This window comes from Sylvia atricapilla, chromosome 27 (assembly GCF_009819655.1).
Source record: "Sylvia atricapilla isolate bSylAtr1 chromosome 27, bSylAtr1.pri, whole genome shotgun sequence".
Taxonomy (NCBI): domain Eukaryota; kingdom Metazoa; phylum Chordata; class Aves; order Passeriformes; family Sylviidae; genus Sylvia; species Sylvia atricapilla.
Genome location: NC_089166.1, coordinates 4083231 through 4099777, shown reverse-complemented (window position 1 = coordinate 4099777; position 16547 = coordinate 4083231). Strand labels below are relative to the sequence as shown.

General features: G+C 55.1%; 1 protein-coding gene across 1 annotated transcript in view; it reads left to right on the top strand.

Annotated features, from left to right (window-relative positions):
* Positions 1 to 16547, top strand: part of SCN4A (sodium voltage-gated channel alpha subunit 4) — a 42681-nt gene that overhangs the window by 22804 nt on the left and 3330 nt on the right. Inside the window, exons 14-25 of the mRNA XM_066336851.1 lie at positions 278 to 451; positions 742 to 1098; positions 4144 to 4575; positions 8780 to 8909; positions 9224 to 9378; positions 10450 to 10623; positions 11245 to 11367; positions 11580 to 11858; positions 13097 to 13150; positions 14593 to 14730; positions 15270 to 15374; positions 16068 to 16338. Of these exons, the coding sequence (XP_066192948.1) occupies positions 278 to 451; positions 742 to 1098; positions 4144 to 4575; positions 8780 to 8909; positions 9224 to 9378; positions 10450 to 10623; positions 11245 to 11367; positions 11580 to 11858; positions 13097 to 13150; positions 14593 to 14730; positions 15270 to 15374; positions 16068 to 16338 (2392 nt within the window). The remainder of the gene's footprint in view (positions 1 to 277; positions 452 to 741; positions 1099 to 4143; positions 4576 to 8779; positions 8910 to 9223; positions 9379 to 10449; positions 10624 to 11244; positions 11368 to 11579; positions 11859 to 13096; positions 13151 to 14592; positions 14731 to 15269; positions 15375 to 16067; positions 16339 to 16547) is intronic.

Here is a 16547-nt window from a genome sequence, read left to right as displayed (position 1 = left end):
ATTCCAAAGGTGTCTCTTTGCCAAGGAAATTTTATTTTTAATTTCCAGCTGCTAACACCTTTGTGTCCCTCCAGAGGAATCAGTCACCAGTATTCCCAGTCTGGCTTCACCAGCCACACTGGGCAGCATCTGGGGAGCTCATTCCCAACTGGAGCTGGCCCTAACAGTGTGAAATGCTTTGGGAATACACAAAAAAAGAGGGAAGCTGCCCAGCCCACCCACCCCACAGCTCAGCACTGGTTTATGAACAAGTGATCAAGGGTGGTGCTTCCCACAGGTCTTCACAGGGATCTTCACAGCAGAAATGGTTCTGAAGCTCATTGCTCTGGATCCCTACGAGTATTTCCAACAGGGTTGGAATATCTTCGACAGCTTCATCGTCACTCTGAGCCTGGTGGAGCTGGGCTTGGCCAACGTGCAGGGACTCTCCGTGCTCCGCTCCTTCCGCCTGGTACGTGCCAGGGGACACCTGGGCAGTGACAGGGACAGGCTGGGGGTGACTTGTTCAGCCTCCTTCATGCTGGAGGCTCAGCTTGGGAGGGATCAACTTGGCCCCTGTTAAAGATAAGACTGAGTCAAATGAAATATTCAGGGAAGTCGGAGTCAGAGCAGTTGGGGGTTTAACCCATCCTGCCGTGATCAAACAGCCCTGAGAGGGCCAAATGGCAGTGCCACAGCCTTGCTGGCACCTTGTGGCAATGACACCCTGAGCTACCCTCGTTCTCTTCTTGCCCCCCACAGCTCAGGGTTTTCAAGCTGGCCAAGTCCTGGCCCACCCTCAACATGCTAATCAAGATCATCGGCAACTCCGTGGGTGCCCTGGGCAACCTCACGCTGGTCCTGGCCATCATCGTCTTCATCTTCGCCGTGGTGGGGATGCAGCTCTTCGGCAAGAGCTACATCGAGTGCGTGTGCAAGATCTCCGTGGACTGCACCCTGCCCCGCTGGCACATGAACGACTTCTTCCACTCTTTCCTCATCGTCTTCCGCATCCTCTGCGGGGAGTGGATCGAGACCATGTGGGACTGCATGGAGGTGGCCGGCCAGACCATGTGCCTCATCGTCTTCATGATGGTCATGGTCATTGGGAACCTCGTGGTGAGGCTGGGGCCGGGGGTCCCTCACTGGGGGCAGGGACAGAGGGGGTGGTAGGGTGGGGACACTTCTGTCCTGCTCAGCCTTTCCACAGCGCTGTGCCCATGGGCAGGGTCTGGTTGGAGCTGCAGGGAGCTGGGATTCTCCTCCCTCCCCAGGCCCTTGGGATGGGCTGTGTCAGCTCTGTGTGCAACAGAGAGAGAAATTATTCCTACGGGACCTCCAGCTGAAACCAGACCAGGGAACTGGGGAGAAACTGAGGCACAGAAAACACAAATGGGCTTTAGGCAGAGGCAGGAGCAACTCTGGGATAAAACACAGCTCAGTTTAAGCTGCCCTATGTCCTCCACTTGGCTTTTCCAGCTTTCTTGCCCCATTTCCCACTCTACCGATGAGGCAGAGCCCCATCCATCCATCCATCCATTTATTCATCCCACCCTTTGCTCCAGGTGCTTTAGGGAGCAGCACCCCCCCGCTCCACCAGGTCTCCTGCAGATCCCCAAACTGCCCCGTCCTCACCGTGCTCCAGGTGGCATCTGGTGATGGCCAACCTCCTTCCCTGTATCTACAGGACCCCCTGCCCCCCTGACCCCATCCTGCCCCCACCCTCCCCGCTCCCCCCAGCTGCCTGTGCTGCCTGAGCTACAGGTTTGTGAGTTCCAGGCGAGCGTGAAATCCTTTCTAAACTTGGTAACCCCAGCGCTGGCAGCTCTGGAGCTTGTTTTGCAGCCTGCGTGGGCCCTGCTCTCCCTTCTTGAGAAGCAGGGCAGGGGAGGGAAGCGTCGACTCGCTCCTATTACTTGCCGGGATTGTGTAATCCCTTTGGAATTTGCTTTGAAAAACTATCTGCCCCCGGGAGCTGCTGACCCCTGTCCCCAGGGAGGCTCTGAAAGGAGCCCGGGGAGAAACTCAGAGCAGCCCTCGGCTCGAGTCAGCTTGGAGTGTCCCACTTTGAGGGCAGAAATTTGGGATTTGTTTGCCTCTTGTCTTCCCTGGCTCATGCCAGGGATTTGGGGCTTTGAAGGGAGAGCCTCTGGCTGCAGACCTTGCCCCAGGCCTGTGCTGGGCAAACGAGGGGAGCAGCCCCGTGTCCCCCCAGGCTGCCCATCTCCCACCAGTCAGCAAAGGTTTGTGATGCCACCTTTCCAGGGGCTGTAAGGCTGGGTCAGGCTGAAAATCACCCATAAGGGCACCTGTAAGGAGCAGGAGCCTCTCCAGAACCATCTGCAGGGAGTGCAAGAGTTTAGACTCACAGAATCACAGCTGGGGCTCCCTGCAGAGCCTTCCAAAAACAGGGCCTCAAAAGAGGCTCTGGAAAGTTTCCCTCTTCTGGAGCTCACTTTTGGAGTAGCACAGTCTATCCACCTCTCCAGGAGACTGCTCTAGAGAAGACACAGGGGCAGCACAATTTCAGATGGTGGGGTCAGTGACAGCCCTCCCAGAGGTGCAGGTGTCCCCATCCCAGAGGCGTGGGTGTCCCCATCCCAGAGGCGTGGGTGTCCCCTCCCTGAGCTGCACCAGCCCTTGGGGCAGCTCTGCAACTCCTGCACGGGCTCCATTTCCAGCCCAGCAGAGAAACACGGAGCACAAACACGGCCAGAGCTCTCTGTGCCCTCCTCTGCCAGGCTCTCGTGGCCGTGCCTCAGGTATTTCCGAGTCCTGGAGCCCGTCCCAGAGGCTCCCAAGTATCCCGGGGCAGGGAGGTGTACGTTTCTCCGCGCTTCCCCTGCGCAGGAAGAAGGTGACCTGTCCTTTGCTCTTAATGACACTTTGAGCATTTCCTTTGGGGTTATTCAGGGAAAAGGGAGGAAGTCAGTCGGGTGACAAGGTAACGGAGTCCTGTCCAACAAAGACAGAGCCAGCGGCGCCCATTAACTGTAACTGGTACTTAACGGGGGCATTCAACTGCTGGGCCCGCGGGGATTTATTTAAAGACGTGGTTTAAGGCACATGGCATGAGCCATGTGAAAACAGCAGTGTCCTTGGATAGCAGCTAATTCCCGTCTCAGATGCGCTGCTGGCACCGCACGGCACAAACACCGACAGCTGTGGGCCGGCTCTGTCCCTGCTCCGCTCCACGGCGGTGCCTGTCCCACTCCTCTGCTCCCGAGCTGCTCCAGGTTTCTGGCAGGGAGCGACCCCAGCTGTGCCAGGAGAGGCCGTGGTGGGGTCCAGTCACGTTTTGGGATGGTGAAGTAAAAGGGGAAGCACACGAGCCCATGCTTGGAGTTACACAGAGCATTTATTGGCTAGTGCTGAGGTGAAACATTGCTTTGATGAGGCAGAACAGAGTCTGGGTGGAACACAGGAATGAGGTCACAGCTGGGGTTTAGGCTCCTCCATGTCTCCAGGGTGTGGGAGACCCTCAGATGCTGGGCATCTGAGCTACCAAAGCCAGGGAAGAGGAGAGAAGAGCTGCAGCAGAGAGAACAAGCAGGAGGTTTCATTCTGGGGAGAGAAGGGACATAATCACAGAATCATGGAATCTCAGACTGATTCGGGTTGGAAGGGACATTAAAGAGCACTCAGTCCCACCCCCTGCCATGGCCAGGGACACCTTCCACTTCCCAGATTGCTCCAAGCCCTGCCCAACCTTGCCTTGGACACTTCCAGGGATGGGGCAGCTGCAAGAGCTGAGGGGTGCATCCCTGGGGGTGGTGGGGAGAAGCACCAGAGGCTTGAGGAGTCCCCCTGGGATTCCTTGAGCTCCAAGAGACTAAGGGAAGGGGCACACCCATGGATCCACAGCGGAGCTTGAGAGCCATGACTGGCATTCCTTGCAGAGGGATCTGCAGGACCGTGGGAGACCAGGGGGAGGTTGAAGGCATCAGGGCCCCAGGGGTTTGAGAAGGAACATGTCCGTGTCCTCCAGGAACTAGGAGTGGCCCCTCCGCAGTCCCCAGAGCCAGTGAGGGCAGGGCAGAGCCCGTGAGACGCTCCATGAAGGGGGTTCTCCCCAGCCAGGAGTGATCCCTGCAGCTCCAGAGGGAAATACTGAAACTCAAGACCTGCTGGACCTCAGGGCTGGGGTTTGCTTTGCCCCTCCAGGTGCTAAACCTGTTTCTGGCTCTGCTGCTGAGCTCCTTCAGCGCCGACAGCCTGGCAGCGTCGGACGACGACGGGGAGATGAACAACCTGCAGATCGCCATTGGCCGCATCACCCGCGGCATCGCCTTCGCCAAGGCCACGCTCCTCGGGCTGCTCCGCCGCCTCTGGAAGGGCAAGAAGGTGGCCCCAGAAGAAGAGCAGGACCCCAGTAAAAGGGACAACTCTGTGCTCAACCACATGGACTCGGCCCTGGAGCCCAAGTCGGGGTACCTGGATGGCATCACAGGCAAGGAGCACATTTTCATGGATGAGTTGGACCACATGAATTTCATCAACAACCCCAACCTGACGGTACAGGTCCCCATCGCCTCTGAGGAGTCTGACCTCTACGAGGAGACCAGCACCCAGTCCGACACCGAGGACACCACCAAGGTTAGGAAGGCGGGTGGAAGGGAAGGTTTCACCCCAAAGCTGGGACTGGCCCTTTCCTGCCGTGCTGCTCAAAGAATGATGTTGATTTGGGTCACTTTAGGCTTTCTCACAGGGTGTGGCATGGGCCAAACGTAGCATTTTCCATGCTGGCATTTCCCAGTGTAAGCTGGAGACGGAGGGGAGGGCCCAAGCAGGGCTTTGGCTGATTTGGGTCGGACTATGGGGTTATTGCCAACGCCAGAGGGCCCCACAGGGGCAGTGCAAGGGTCAGAGTGCTCAGTTTGGGGTTAAAGATGTTCCAGAGGAATCTGATGCCAGGAAATCTGCTGATGGCACTATCATTGGATCCACTGCTAATGCCTCGGAAAGCATCATCCTGGGGGGGCCTGAACCAGATGGAGGAGCTTAGCAGGAGTGAACATGAAGCCAGAGATGTGGGATCCAAAGCTGAGACAGCTGAGTCAGTCTCCAGGGTACTGCTGGAGTCCACTGGGAGGGTGGTGGGCGGGGAAAAAAAACTTGGGAAGACCCAAGCGGACACAAAGAGTGATGGTGTGGTGGGAAATTGCTGCTCCCTCCAAGGTCCTGGGGACACAGGGGGCACCTGGAGGTGCTGAAAGGGACAGGAGCAGGTGCATCAGCCTGGGAAGGGGGTTTGTTTGGACAACAGGACAGCTCTGAGCAGGGATTTCTCAGGACTGAATGGCAAATGTGTGCCCAGGAGCTGAGGGAACTTGGAAAGCTCCATCCCAACCAGTCTCCCAGGTCCAGTAGGCATCTGGTGCTGCTGAACACCTGGCTGGTGTTCAGGGAGCCCCAGGAAAGGTTGGAAAATGATGCAGGGCTCCCAAAACTGCAGAGCCTCTCACCTCCCTCCCATCTGCAGGCTCCTGACAGCTCAGCACAGTGACAGTAGCCCAGCTTGGCATAACGTGGGGCAAGGAGAGGGGACAATCCTGATTATTTAGTTTTATCTGGGACAATAGGGAGAGCTTCAGCATTTGGGGTGCAGGAGGAGGACAGGAGGAAAGGTGGTTACTGCCAAGCCCTACAGAGGGGAAAAACATGGAGCACCTTGGTCAAGGGCATGAGAACTACTGCTCTCAGTTCCCTCAGTTCCCTCAGCTGAGAGTTGGCATTTCCCCCCAACTTTTCCCCACCACAACCCCAGTCCCACAGCAGCAGTGCCCAGCACACTGGGTGCACTGCAGAGGTGATGCCAATGCCAGCCTGGCCAAGGGAAAACCTTGGTGTGTAGTCATCGGACCCATCCTGGCACAGCTCTGGGCTTTAGGGTGTGTTCAGCCAATAGCACCTGCTCCAAACACTGCATGGGAAAACTCTGAGCCATCCCTGGCTGCTCAGCACGTGCAGTGGGCAAAAGGCACCTCTCAACCAGTAAATACCAGTTCAGCCCATCGGGGCTGGTGGGTTCAGTGCCTAAATTCAGTCAAAGCTGACTCAGGTGGGAGACAAGGAGATGGATTAAAAACGGGCCCTGCCCAGGCAGGGGGAACGACGAGCTGCAATTTATCATGGAATCACAAATTATTTGGGTTGGTAAGAGTCTCAAAGACCATGTAATTCCAATTCCCTGCCATGACAGGGACACCTTCCACTGTCCCAGGCTGCTCCAAACCCCATCCAACCTGGCCTTGGGCACTGCCAGGGGCAGCCACAGCTGCTCTGGGTGCCCTGTGCCAGCCCTGCCCACCTTCCCAGGGAACAATTCCTGCCCAATATCCCATCCAGCCCTGCCCTCTGGCAGTGCGAAGCCATTCCCTGTGTCCCTCCATCCCTTGTCCCCAGTCCCTCTCCAGCTCTCCTGGAGCCCCTTTGGGCCCTGGAAGGAGCTCGGAGCTCTCTCAGACCCTTCCCTTCTCCAGGCTGACCTTTCCCCTGCTCTCCCAGCCTGTCTATACAAGGTGAAATAACAATTAGCAATCAGGTGCTAATTGGTGGGAGCCCTGCGCTGTTCCCGGGGGTTGGTGGGGAGTTCACAGCCGGCGATGAGCTCCAGATGGAGCCAGAGCCCCGCACAGCGCCCGCTCCGGGGCCGCTCCCACCGCCACGATCCCAAGCCGCGGGGGCTTCTCCACACGGGCAGCTCAGACACGCTGATAAATCCCCTCCGCTTCCAGAGCAGCTGGTTTCCAAAGAAAAGCTCTTTTTCGGGGAAATGACAGCGGCAGGATTTTGGGTCTTGTGGTTGATTTCTTTTTGTAGCTCAAAGCAATGAGGAGGTGCCAGGCTGCTCTGTGGCTCTGCAGAATCAGTGTAGGGGTTCAGGGCTCTTCCAGGGGCTTTTTCCGTGGGGATCCCATCCTGCTGGGCAGGGTGATTGTGTCATGACATGCTCCAGGCTGTGGTGCAGCACAGGGGTATTGTCAGTGGAGCTGAGGGAGCTGGAAAGGGGCTCAGCCTGGAGAAAAGGAGGCTCAGGGGGGATCCTGTGGCTCTGCACAACTCCCTGCCAGGAGGGGACAGCCGGGGGGGTCAGGCTCTGCTCCCAGGGAACAGGGACAGGAGGAGAGGGAACAGCCTCAGGCTGGGCCAGGGCAGGCTTGGATTGAAGACTAAAAGCGTTGCCTATCCCTGGCACAGCTGCCCAAGGCAGGGCTGGAGTCCCCATCCCTGGAGGTGTTTAGAAGCCCTGTGGATGTGGCACCTGGGGACATGGCTCAGTGGTGGCCTTGGCCCTGCTGGACTCGATGGTCCAGGCAGGCTTTTCCAACCTGAACCATTCTGTGATTCTCAGTGCTGTGGATTATGGGGTCATGGGCTGAGTCAGGGTGTGCAGCACCAAGGATGGAAAAGCCCCAGCCAGGCTGGAGATGCTGTGCCAGGTGTGTGATGGAAATTGCCCTCCAAACCTGCTGGTTCTAGGTGTGGGAGGGCTCAGGAGCCTCCAGGAATGCGTTTTATCCTTGTCCCCACCCAGGAGAACCTGCCCTGAGCTCCACTCACAGAACTCCTGGGTTCCATGAGCCACCCAAGGGCCTTTTGGACCTTCCCCCACACCTCCAGGGCAGTTGCACTGGTTTGTCCCCACCTTCACCCTTTGTAAGGCTATCCTGGAGGCAGATGGCTCCTGTGTGTCCTTCCCTGGGGTCACAGCTTGCCTGGCTCTCTGCTGAGGCTCTCTAATCCCCCTGCCCCTCCTGTCCTTCCCCCCACCTCAACTGAGGGTGGTCCCCGTGGTCCTTGAGAGCCACCAGCTGAGAGCTGGTGCCACCTCTGCTGCTGTTGTTCTCTCCTGCATGTCCCCAAAGGTCCCCCACAGCAATGTCTCATGAACATGTGGCTGTGGCCCCTGAAGTTGTGGGCAGTGATAGTGCCTCAGTTTACCCCAGAGGTTTTTCCCTGATCTTTGGATGATGGAGCAGCTCCTTTATGGATTACAAAAGCAGAAGCAGCCTGAGGGGAGGATTATCTCCTTCCCATGTTGGACAGGAAGCAAACACCTTCCTATCCTGGAAATACCCATCCTGGATCCTCTGGTTCTGCTCCCAGGTGGGATAGGCAGGGCTCAGAATCTGCTCATTCCTCAAGTGTTGCACGAGGGCTTCTCACAAACAAACACACCCACAGAGAGAAAAGAGTCCCAAGGGCTTGCCAAGGTTTTCTCTTGTTATCAGCCCCTCAGGCCCTGCTGAGTGGTGTCTGGGAAGGCAGCCAAGCTGAGCTGTGGAGCAGGATGGAGCTGGAGAGAGGTATTTGGGATGAAGGTTTTGAACTTGGGGGAATCTCGGGCTGGGGGCCCTTCAGCACGAGGCAAGCCAGAGGGAGGAGAGAGGAGAGGCTGCTTGGGTTTCTGCACCAAAGGGAGGGTTGGCAGAGCAATTCTTGCATAGGGACACATGGACGAGGAGGGGGTGGTGAGAAGATCAGCCTGAGGTGGTGGCACAGGTGATGGGAGATGGAGCTGCTGTGCTGGGAGGAAGGTTGGCATCAGGGGACTTTTTGTTCCTCTGAACCTGGATGAAAAGCAAAACTTAGGTACCAACGATCCTCCAAGGTTTCCAGCCCTGGATGATTCAACTGCTTCTGGGCTGTGTGCCCATAGGAGGGGGACTCGGAGCATCCTCCAAACAATGGGGTCCCACCACCCACCTGGTCCTGCCTGGGCTCTGTGGGGCAGAAGGAGCGTGACTGGAGGCACCCAAAGCCCAGAAGCCTGGCCTGAATTCCTGTCCCTCTGCAGAACCCCCTGTCCAGTGACAATGCCTCATCCATGTGCAGCACAGTGGATTACAAACCGCCCGCACCCGAGGAGGAGGAGGTGGCAGAAGTGGCTGAGGAGAGCAATGAGCCTGAGGAATGTTTCACTGAAGGTGAGGGACAGTGCAGAGCTGGAGACCCTGTGGACAGGGGGAGATGGGTGGGGAGAGGGGAAAAGGGGGGTGGAGGGGCCACTGCCAACCAGTTCTTGCAGCACAGGGACCCCCAGGCTCCCTGAGCTCAGCCCCAACCCCAGATCTTCCTGTACCACCATAAAGATGATCTCCATGGAGCTCCCCTCATGCACCCCACCTAAGCCCAGCAGGATCCTGGTCCAACTTCCACCAGCGAGGGTTTAAAATGCCAATAAATCTGAGAATAGTGGGAATGCCCTGGCCAGGAGTGACCCCCAGCCCTGTGTCCCCAGGCTGTGTGAAGAGGTTCCCCTGCCTCTATGTGGACATCACCAGTGAGAAAGGGAGGATTTGGTGGAACCTCAGGAAAACCTGCTTCCGCATTGTGGAGCACGACTGGTTCGAGACCTTCATCGTCTTCATGATCCTCCTCAGCAGCGGGGCACTGGTAGGTCCCACCTTTCCCATCCCAGGGACTCTGCAGCAGCTTCCCAGCCCAGGGGAGCCCAGGGAGGTAACAGAGCCCAGGCCCTGGGCATCTCCTGTGCCAAATAATCCAGCTGTGGGCAGATGTTTGATTTCAAATACCATTTGGCTCAGCTCTAACATCCTCTGGTCACCCTCCCCAGCATCCCTGGACCATCATCCACAGGCTGTGGTCCATGGGCTCGAGGGGATGCCACTGCCTACAGCCCCCACTCCTGCTCTTAATGCCAACTGTGAACCATCTGAACAATTTATTGTGCTTTGCGTGGTTCCTTGTTTCACCACCACCATCACTGGTGTCAGGTGAACAAAGAGATCATGGGTTTTATTTTGCTGTTCAGCAAAGTGCACTCAGTGCCTGGTGCCCCCTCTCAGAGCCTGGATGTTCCATTAAACCAAGTGAATTAATTATGTGTTGGCCTGGTGCACTTCTCCAAGTGTTTGGCTGGATTTAACCCAGGAAATATATTCTCTGCAGGTTTGGAGGTGAAGAGAGAGGGACTGAGAGGGTTTTCAGACACACTTTACATGTCTGCAGCTTGCTCTGAGGTGTTTTGGGGATGTCTGAAGTTGTAGCTGGTGCAGGTGAAAGCTGTCCTACGCCAGCTGTGCAACACCTGGTGACCACACCCCTACCTCTGAGTGCTTACTCAACACGTGGGTGTAGCACACACTCAAACTCCTCAGGACATTTTCAAAACTCCCAAAGTATCCCAAGGTGTAGGCTGGTGTCCTGGGGTTTAAGCTGAGACACTTGGGAATTGGATGCAGCTGGACTTTGGCTTCAGTGAAGCTCTGCTTTAGGTCCAAGCCTGCAAAGCCAACAGGGACTTGCAAACAGGAGCAGGACCCCACGTTGGTCAGGTCCTCGTGGACCAGCCGTCCTTACGCTTCCAGCTTCCTGAGCCCTGGGAAAGCAGGGAGATGCCAACATCTGGGTGTACACTGGGATGCCACAGGTCCCATGGAAGATGACTGTCACTGGGGGGTTCCATGGAAGGATGATGTCACTGTTGGTCCATGCCCCTTGCAGGCTTTCGAGGACATCTACATCGAGCAGCGCAAGGTGATCCGCACCATCCTGGAATACGCAGACAAGGTCTTCTCCTACATCTTCGTCATCGAGATGCTGCTCAAGTGGGTGGCCTATGGCTTCAAGGTGTATTTCACCAATGCCTGGTGCTGGCTGGATTTCCTCATTGTGGATGTACGTGATGAGCAGGGCCAAGCCGAGGGGTTTGGGTGTGTTAGAGGCTGTTGTAACTGAGACTAGATTGTATTTTAGAGGCTAAAGGAGTGACTGGAATGAGGGCTTACACCATTACTTTAAGCAATGGTCCCCCACAGGAAGGAACACTTCATTTGAAAGGTTGCAGGAACCTTTCAAACCCTCCTGTTTTACACCCAAGCCAAGAACAGCCCCTGCAGTTCCACCAGGACCAGCAGAGCTGTGAACAGACACAGGGTCCCCCAAATGGTCTGTGACAGACCAATCTGTCCCTTCTGTGCCCCACAGCAATTCCACCCCCACACACAAGAGGCATCATCCTGCCCCATCCCTGGAAGTGTCCAAGGCCAGGCTGGACGGGGCTTGAAGCAGCCTGGGACACTGGAAGGTGTCCCTGCCATGGCGGGAGGTGGGACTGGATGGGATTTAAGGTCCCTTCCAACCCAAACCATTCTGGGATTCTGTGACCCTTGAAGTGTCCGGTCCCCCAAGGACTCAATGTCTGTCTCTCAGGGATGACCACCAGCCTGAGGGACTGGGGAGAGAGGGAAGGGCAGGACTATCTGAGGTGCTACTAGTCACTTGGGATGCTCCTTCCAGGTGTCCCTGGTCAGCCTGACAGCAAACTGGCTGGGATACTCGGAGCTGGGAGCCATCAAATCCCTGCGGACACTGAGGGCTCTGCGACCTCTGCGCGCTCTGTCCCGGTTTGAGGGCATGAGGGTAAGTGTGTCCCCATATGCTGCTGGCCTTGACAATCTCCTACATCATGGACATCCCAGTTGGTTTTGAGGGGCCTCCAGATCAGTGGGATCAATGCTAAGGTACCTCTGGTCGAGTCTGACCTCAATTAGTGCTGCTGAGGAGGGCAAGGTTGGGGCATGGGGACATGAAGGTTCCATCCACATCCCCCAAGGTCTTTTCTCTCCTTCCAGGTAGTGGTGAATGCCCTGCTGGGCGCCATCCCCTCCATCATGAACGTCCTGCTGGTCTGCCTCATCTTCTGGCTGATCTTCAGCATCATGGGGGTGAACCTGTTCGCAGGGAAGTACTACAGGTGTGTCAACACCACCACGGGCGAGCTCTTCAGCATTGATTACGTCAACAACAAGAGTGACTGCATGGCCCTGCTCTACAGCAACGAGGTCAGATGGGTCAACGTCAAGGTCAACTTCGACAACGTGGGCTTGGGATACCTGTCCCTGCTGCAGGTGGTACGTCACAACACTGGGTGTCACTGTCCAAGATGCACAGAGCAGGGCAGTGGGATGAGCATCAGGGCTGATGTTGGATGGGGTTTCTTAGCTGCTTCTTAGCTCCAAACCTGCCTTTTAATGCAAAAAAAAAAAAAAAAAAAAAACGTTAGGAAAGGGGTTCCTCCTAGCCAAAGAGGAAAAGGGACAGAGTAGAAGATGGGAGGGGAAGCTGTCACCAGGGAACTGCTACAGATAGTACCAAAGCTGGTGCTGCAAAGCAGTCCCTGCACAGCACGGGGTGCAGGAGTCAGGAGGAGAGGCTGTATTTTACCCCTGCACTCCTTTGGAAAGTTCAGTGTGCTCCAGCCGTAGGCTGTGGGAGTTTGCGTGGGGCGGGTGACAACTGGAAAAAGGGCACATGTGTCCCCTGTGGGCAGTGGGTGAACACAGCCGGGTTCCACCGAACACCCCACAGCTGGGCCAGGCAGCAAAGGGGAACTGCTCACCACAGCTTGAATAAAAATATAGGTGTGGGCTCCATTATTGGGCAGGCTGGGGCTACTCCCATCAGATCCAGGGCAACTGGTGGCTGCAGAATCGGAAAACAACCCCAGCTGATAACCCTGCTTCTAAATTCAGCTTCCTCTTCAGCCTTGTTGTTCCATCAGATTCAGGAAACAAGATCCGCAGAGCTTTTGTTTAACAAATCAGCAGCAAAAGACTGTAAGAGATGCAGTGGAGACCCTGTAAAAGATTTGGTGTAACCCCCCACCCTGCTGGGATGGGAATTCAGCAGAACCAGAGGCAGGATATGGAACTCAGGGCTATGGAGGTGGCATAGTTTGGGACTGAAAAGGAGGCAGCTGGCCCTGGCAAAGCTCTGCCTTTGGGAAAATTACTTCAAAGTCAAGAGGAGAAGGGAGAAAAGAGTCAATTGCTTCTTTTCCCTTCCTTGTTTGCAGTGGTGTTTTAGGAAGTCACTGGTAGCCTCAGCCCCAGAATGGTCCATGCATTTTCACATGGGAATTTTCATATTTCTGGGACATTTTTCTTGTGGATTCAACCCACAGTCCTCTCCTGCCATTCCCAGAGAGAAGCTGGAGTGCTCAGAGCTTAACCCCAGACACGCATCCATCACTTTCCCTTTCTTCCCAGCCCCAAACAATTCCCAGAAAACATTCTTCTCCACTGCCACAGAATCACAAAATCGTTTATGTTGGAAAAGCCTCCAAATCTGACCATTCCTGTTCCCACAGGCAACCTTCAAAGGCTGGATGGACATCATGTACGCAGCTGTGGACTCACGTGAGGTGAGGGGACATGCAGGGACACATTGCTGATTCCAGAGGGGGACTCTCCTTGGCAGACTAGGAACAGGATCCCAGAACTGAGGCTGGGATGGATCCTTGACTACAGCATCACCTCTGGCTCTGCCTCTTGGTGCTGAGGGCTGCCTGCATCCCACCCATGACTTCAGTCAGGACATGGGCTACAGGGTGGAGAAACACCAAAATGTAGCAGATTGTGGAATCCCAGCACAGTTTGTGTTGGAAGTGACCCTAAAAACCATCCAGTGCCTTCCTCTGCCATGGGCAGACACACCTTCCTCTACCTCAGGTTGTTCCAAGCTCTGTCCAACCCAGCCTTGGATACCTTGGCAGCCACAACATCCTGCTGAGGGGCACAGCCTCAGAAAGGGCAGCCATGTGTCCCTGTGCCATCCATGTCACTGTCACCTGCAGCCTGGCCCCACACTGGGCTCCCACCCCACCCCACAGCTGAGGCTGAATCTGCTCCACTCAGCTTCAGTTCCAGGGGCCAAAATCCCTGTTCTGCCCCCACTGCTTCAACCTAGAGGGCTCATCCTTCTGCCTGCTGTGACACAATGTCCTCCATGACCCCTCTAGCTGGGAAAGCTCATCCCATCCCAGAGAAAGTGCCTGGCTTGCCTTGAGCAATCAATGGTTTATGAGAACAGAGCAGCCAGCATTTAACCATTGGGTTCACTGAGTTACTTAAAAAACCCAAGTGTTTGAAGAGTGTTGTACAAAGGCTACTCCTACTGTGATCCATCCCCAAAAGTGTCCCCACAGCAGAAGGGGTTTCCTACTCTTCTCCAGTCACACTGAGGGTCACCCCACACACCCACAGGCCTGAAGGGGTAGTTTTCATTGCCTTTTTTTAGCCTACTTCCATCACTCTCTGAAAGTCCCTCAGGCCCATGCTATGGCAAAGCTGGTTTGGGAGGAAATCCTACCTGTTCTGCCAAGAGCTTTCCTCAAAATGGGGGAAGCCAATGGGGTCACCGTGGGGTATCTCTGGGCAAACACAGAGCAGGATTAAGGGATGCTCCTTGGGATGAGCAGCATTGTCCAGGGTTGCTGGGCTGTGTCACCCAACTGTGCTGGTGTGACAAATTAATCCATTTTTCCTTTCCCCTCTCAGATATTTCAGCCCTTGGAATGATGATTATTGGAAAGAAACTAATTTGTTCATTAATATCACTGCAAAGGACCTCCTTTCCCATTCCCCTGCCCATGCTGTGGGATCAGGGGTTAGGATGTCGTTGTCACTCAGTCAGTGTCACATGGATGTCCCTTCCTGTGGCTTCTTCCCATTGGGAACATACAGCCAAAAGTTTTGGAGCAGCCACCTCTTGACTCTGTCTAAACACCACAAGCCCTTTTCTGGAGGCCTGGGGACACCTTTTTGGGACAGGGTCAGTCTCACATTTCCTGTCTCTCCTGGCCAGATTGAAGAGCAGCCACAGTATGAGGTCAACCTCTACATGTACATCTACTTTGTCATCTTCATCATCTTTGGTGCCTTCTTCACCCTGAACCTCTTCATCGGCGTCATCATCGACAACTTCAACCAGCAGAAGAAAAAGATGAGTATTTCCTGCCCCTGAGGTGCTGCTCTAGGCTGGAGGGGGCCAACACAGCAGTGGGGTGATGGTACCAGGGCCACCATGCCCAGGACTAGGATGGATCCCAGGATTCTTATCTATTAGTGCCTTCCTGCACTTGATAAGCAGCACATGGAGCTTTGTGTCCTGATCATAGCAGATACAGAGGACCTAGTTTATGGGTGCAGAGGGAGGAAGCAAAGGGAGGCTATGTTTTCCCTTGCCTGGGCCATCACTTTTAAATTTTTTTCCTATCCTGGAATAATTTTCCCATGCATGAGGTTGAGACTCATCTTCTGCTTCCAAGCCAGTAGCTCAGAACTGACAGCTCAGAGCAGTGGCTGGGCAGAGGGTGAGCAGGGCCAAGCACACTAGTGGTGCTGAGCAAGGTCTGCAAAGAGGACACCTTGCTCCCAGCAGGATCTCTGAGGGGCTGGAGATACGTGGTGGGAAGGGACATGGTCAAACACACTTGGTGGGAAGACAATTCCTGAGAATAACAGCAGTGATTCCCTTTATACTTTGGAGGCAAAGACATCTTCATGACAGAAGAGCAGAAGAAATACTACAATGCCATGAAGAAGCTGGGCTCCAAGAAACCCCAGAAGCCCATCCCCAGGCCAGCGGTATGTTGGGCTCATCCTCCTGGAGTGGAGCACACAGGGAACAATTCAAGCCACCAGCTGTCCCAAAGGGAACAAGAAGGGTCCGGGGAAGACCATTTGCCCCATTGTTACTTTTCAGACAAGACCTGGCCAAGAGCTGGGACTTCAAAAAGAGGTTGACATCAGGCCACCTCCTTTGGGTCTGCCTATTGGCCCTGGGTCTTCTGGCAAGGAAAATGATGGGGTTTCGTTTGCAGGAATTTGGGTTTCTTCCTAGTTCAGCTCTCAGCTCCTCTCTAGAAGGGAGCTGGGATCAGGGAAAGCTCAGCTTTCAACCCACTAGGAGGGACCCTGGTCCAGCCAAAATATTCTCAGTTGTGATTTGAGTTTTGTAGTCCTGCACAAGGGAGGTCCTTCCCATGTGTTAATTTGTGCCCTATCAGCTGTGGATATAATTGGCAAGTGACTGTGGCCTGTGCCCACTCCTCCTGGCATGGCATTCCCAGGTGTGCTCCATCCTGAAAAGTGCTAGGAATCCTCCCCCCATAACTTTTGGGGCTGTGAGAGCCATGCTGCCCACAACCCTGAGGTTTCCCACACTTGTAAATATGGTTCCTTCCTCTCTTTCTATTATGTTTTTGTTTTGTTGCGTCTGTCCCATGTTCCCACCTCTTCCCTGGTGTTCCATCATCACCCTCATGTCTCTCATTGCAGAACAAATTCCAAGGGAAGGTGTTTGACTTCGTTACCAAGCAAGTATTTGACATCACCATCATGATCCTGATTTGCCTGAACATGGTCACCATGATGGTGGAAACAGATGACCAGAGCGAGCTCAAAACCTCTGTCCTCTACAAGATAAACCTGGTCTTCATCGTCATTTTCACCGGGGAGTGCGTGCTCAAGATGTTCGCCCTGCGCCACTACTTCTTCACTGTGGGCTGGAACATCTTCGACTTTGTGGTGGTCATCCTCTCCATCCTAGGTGAGTCCTGCTGCTCCCACCAGTCCCTAAGGGAACCCACTGGACAATGAAGACTGGAAGTGGTCTCACCAATCCACACCCACCGAGCTGTCACTAGACTCCACTTGCACCCATCCTTTGAGCAGGGCCAAGCCAGCAGGACCCTGAGACATGACAGATGTGAGGCCTCTCCAGGCCACCAGGCTGGGCGAGGGGCTGGGGACATCTCT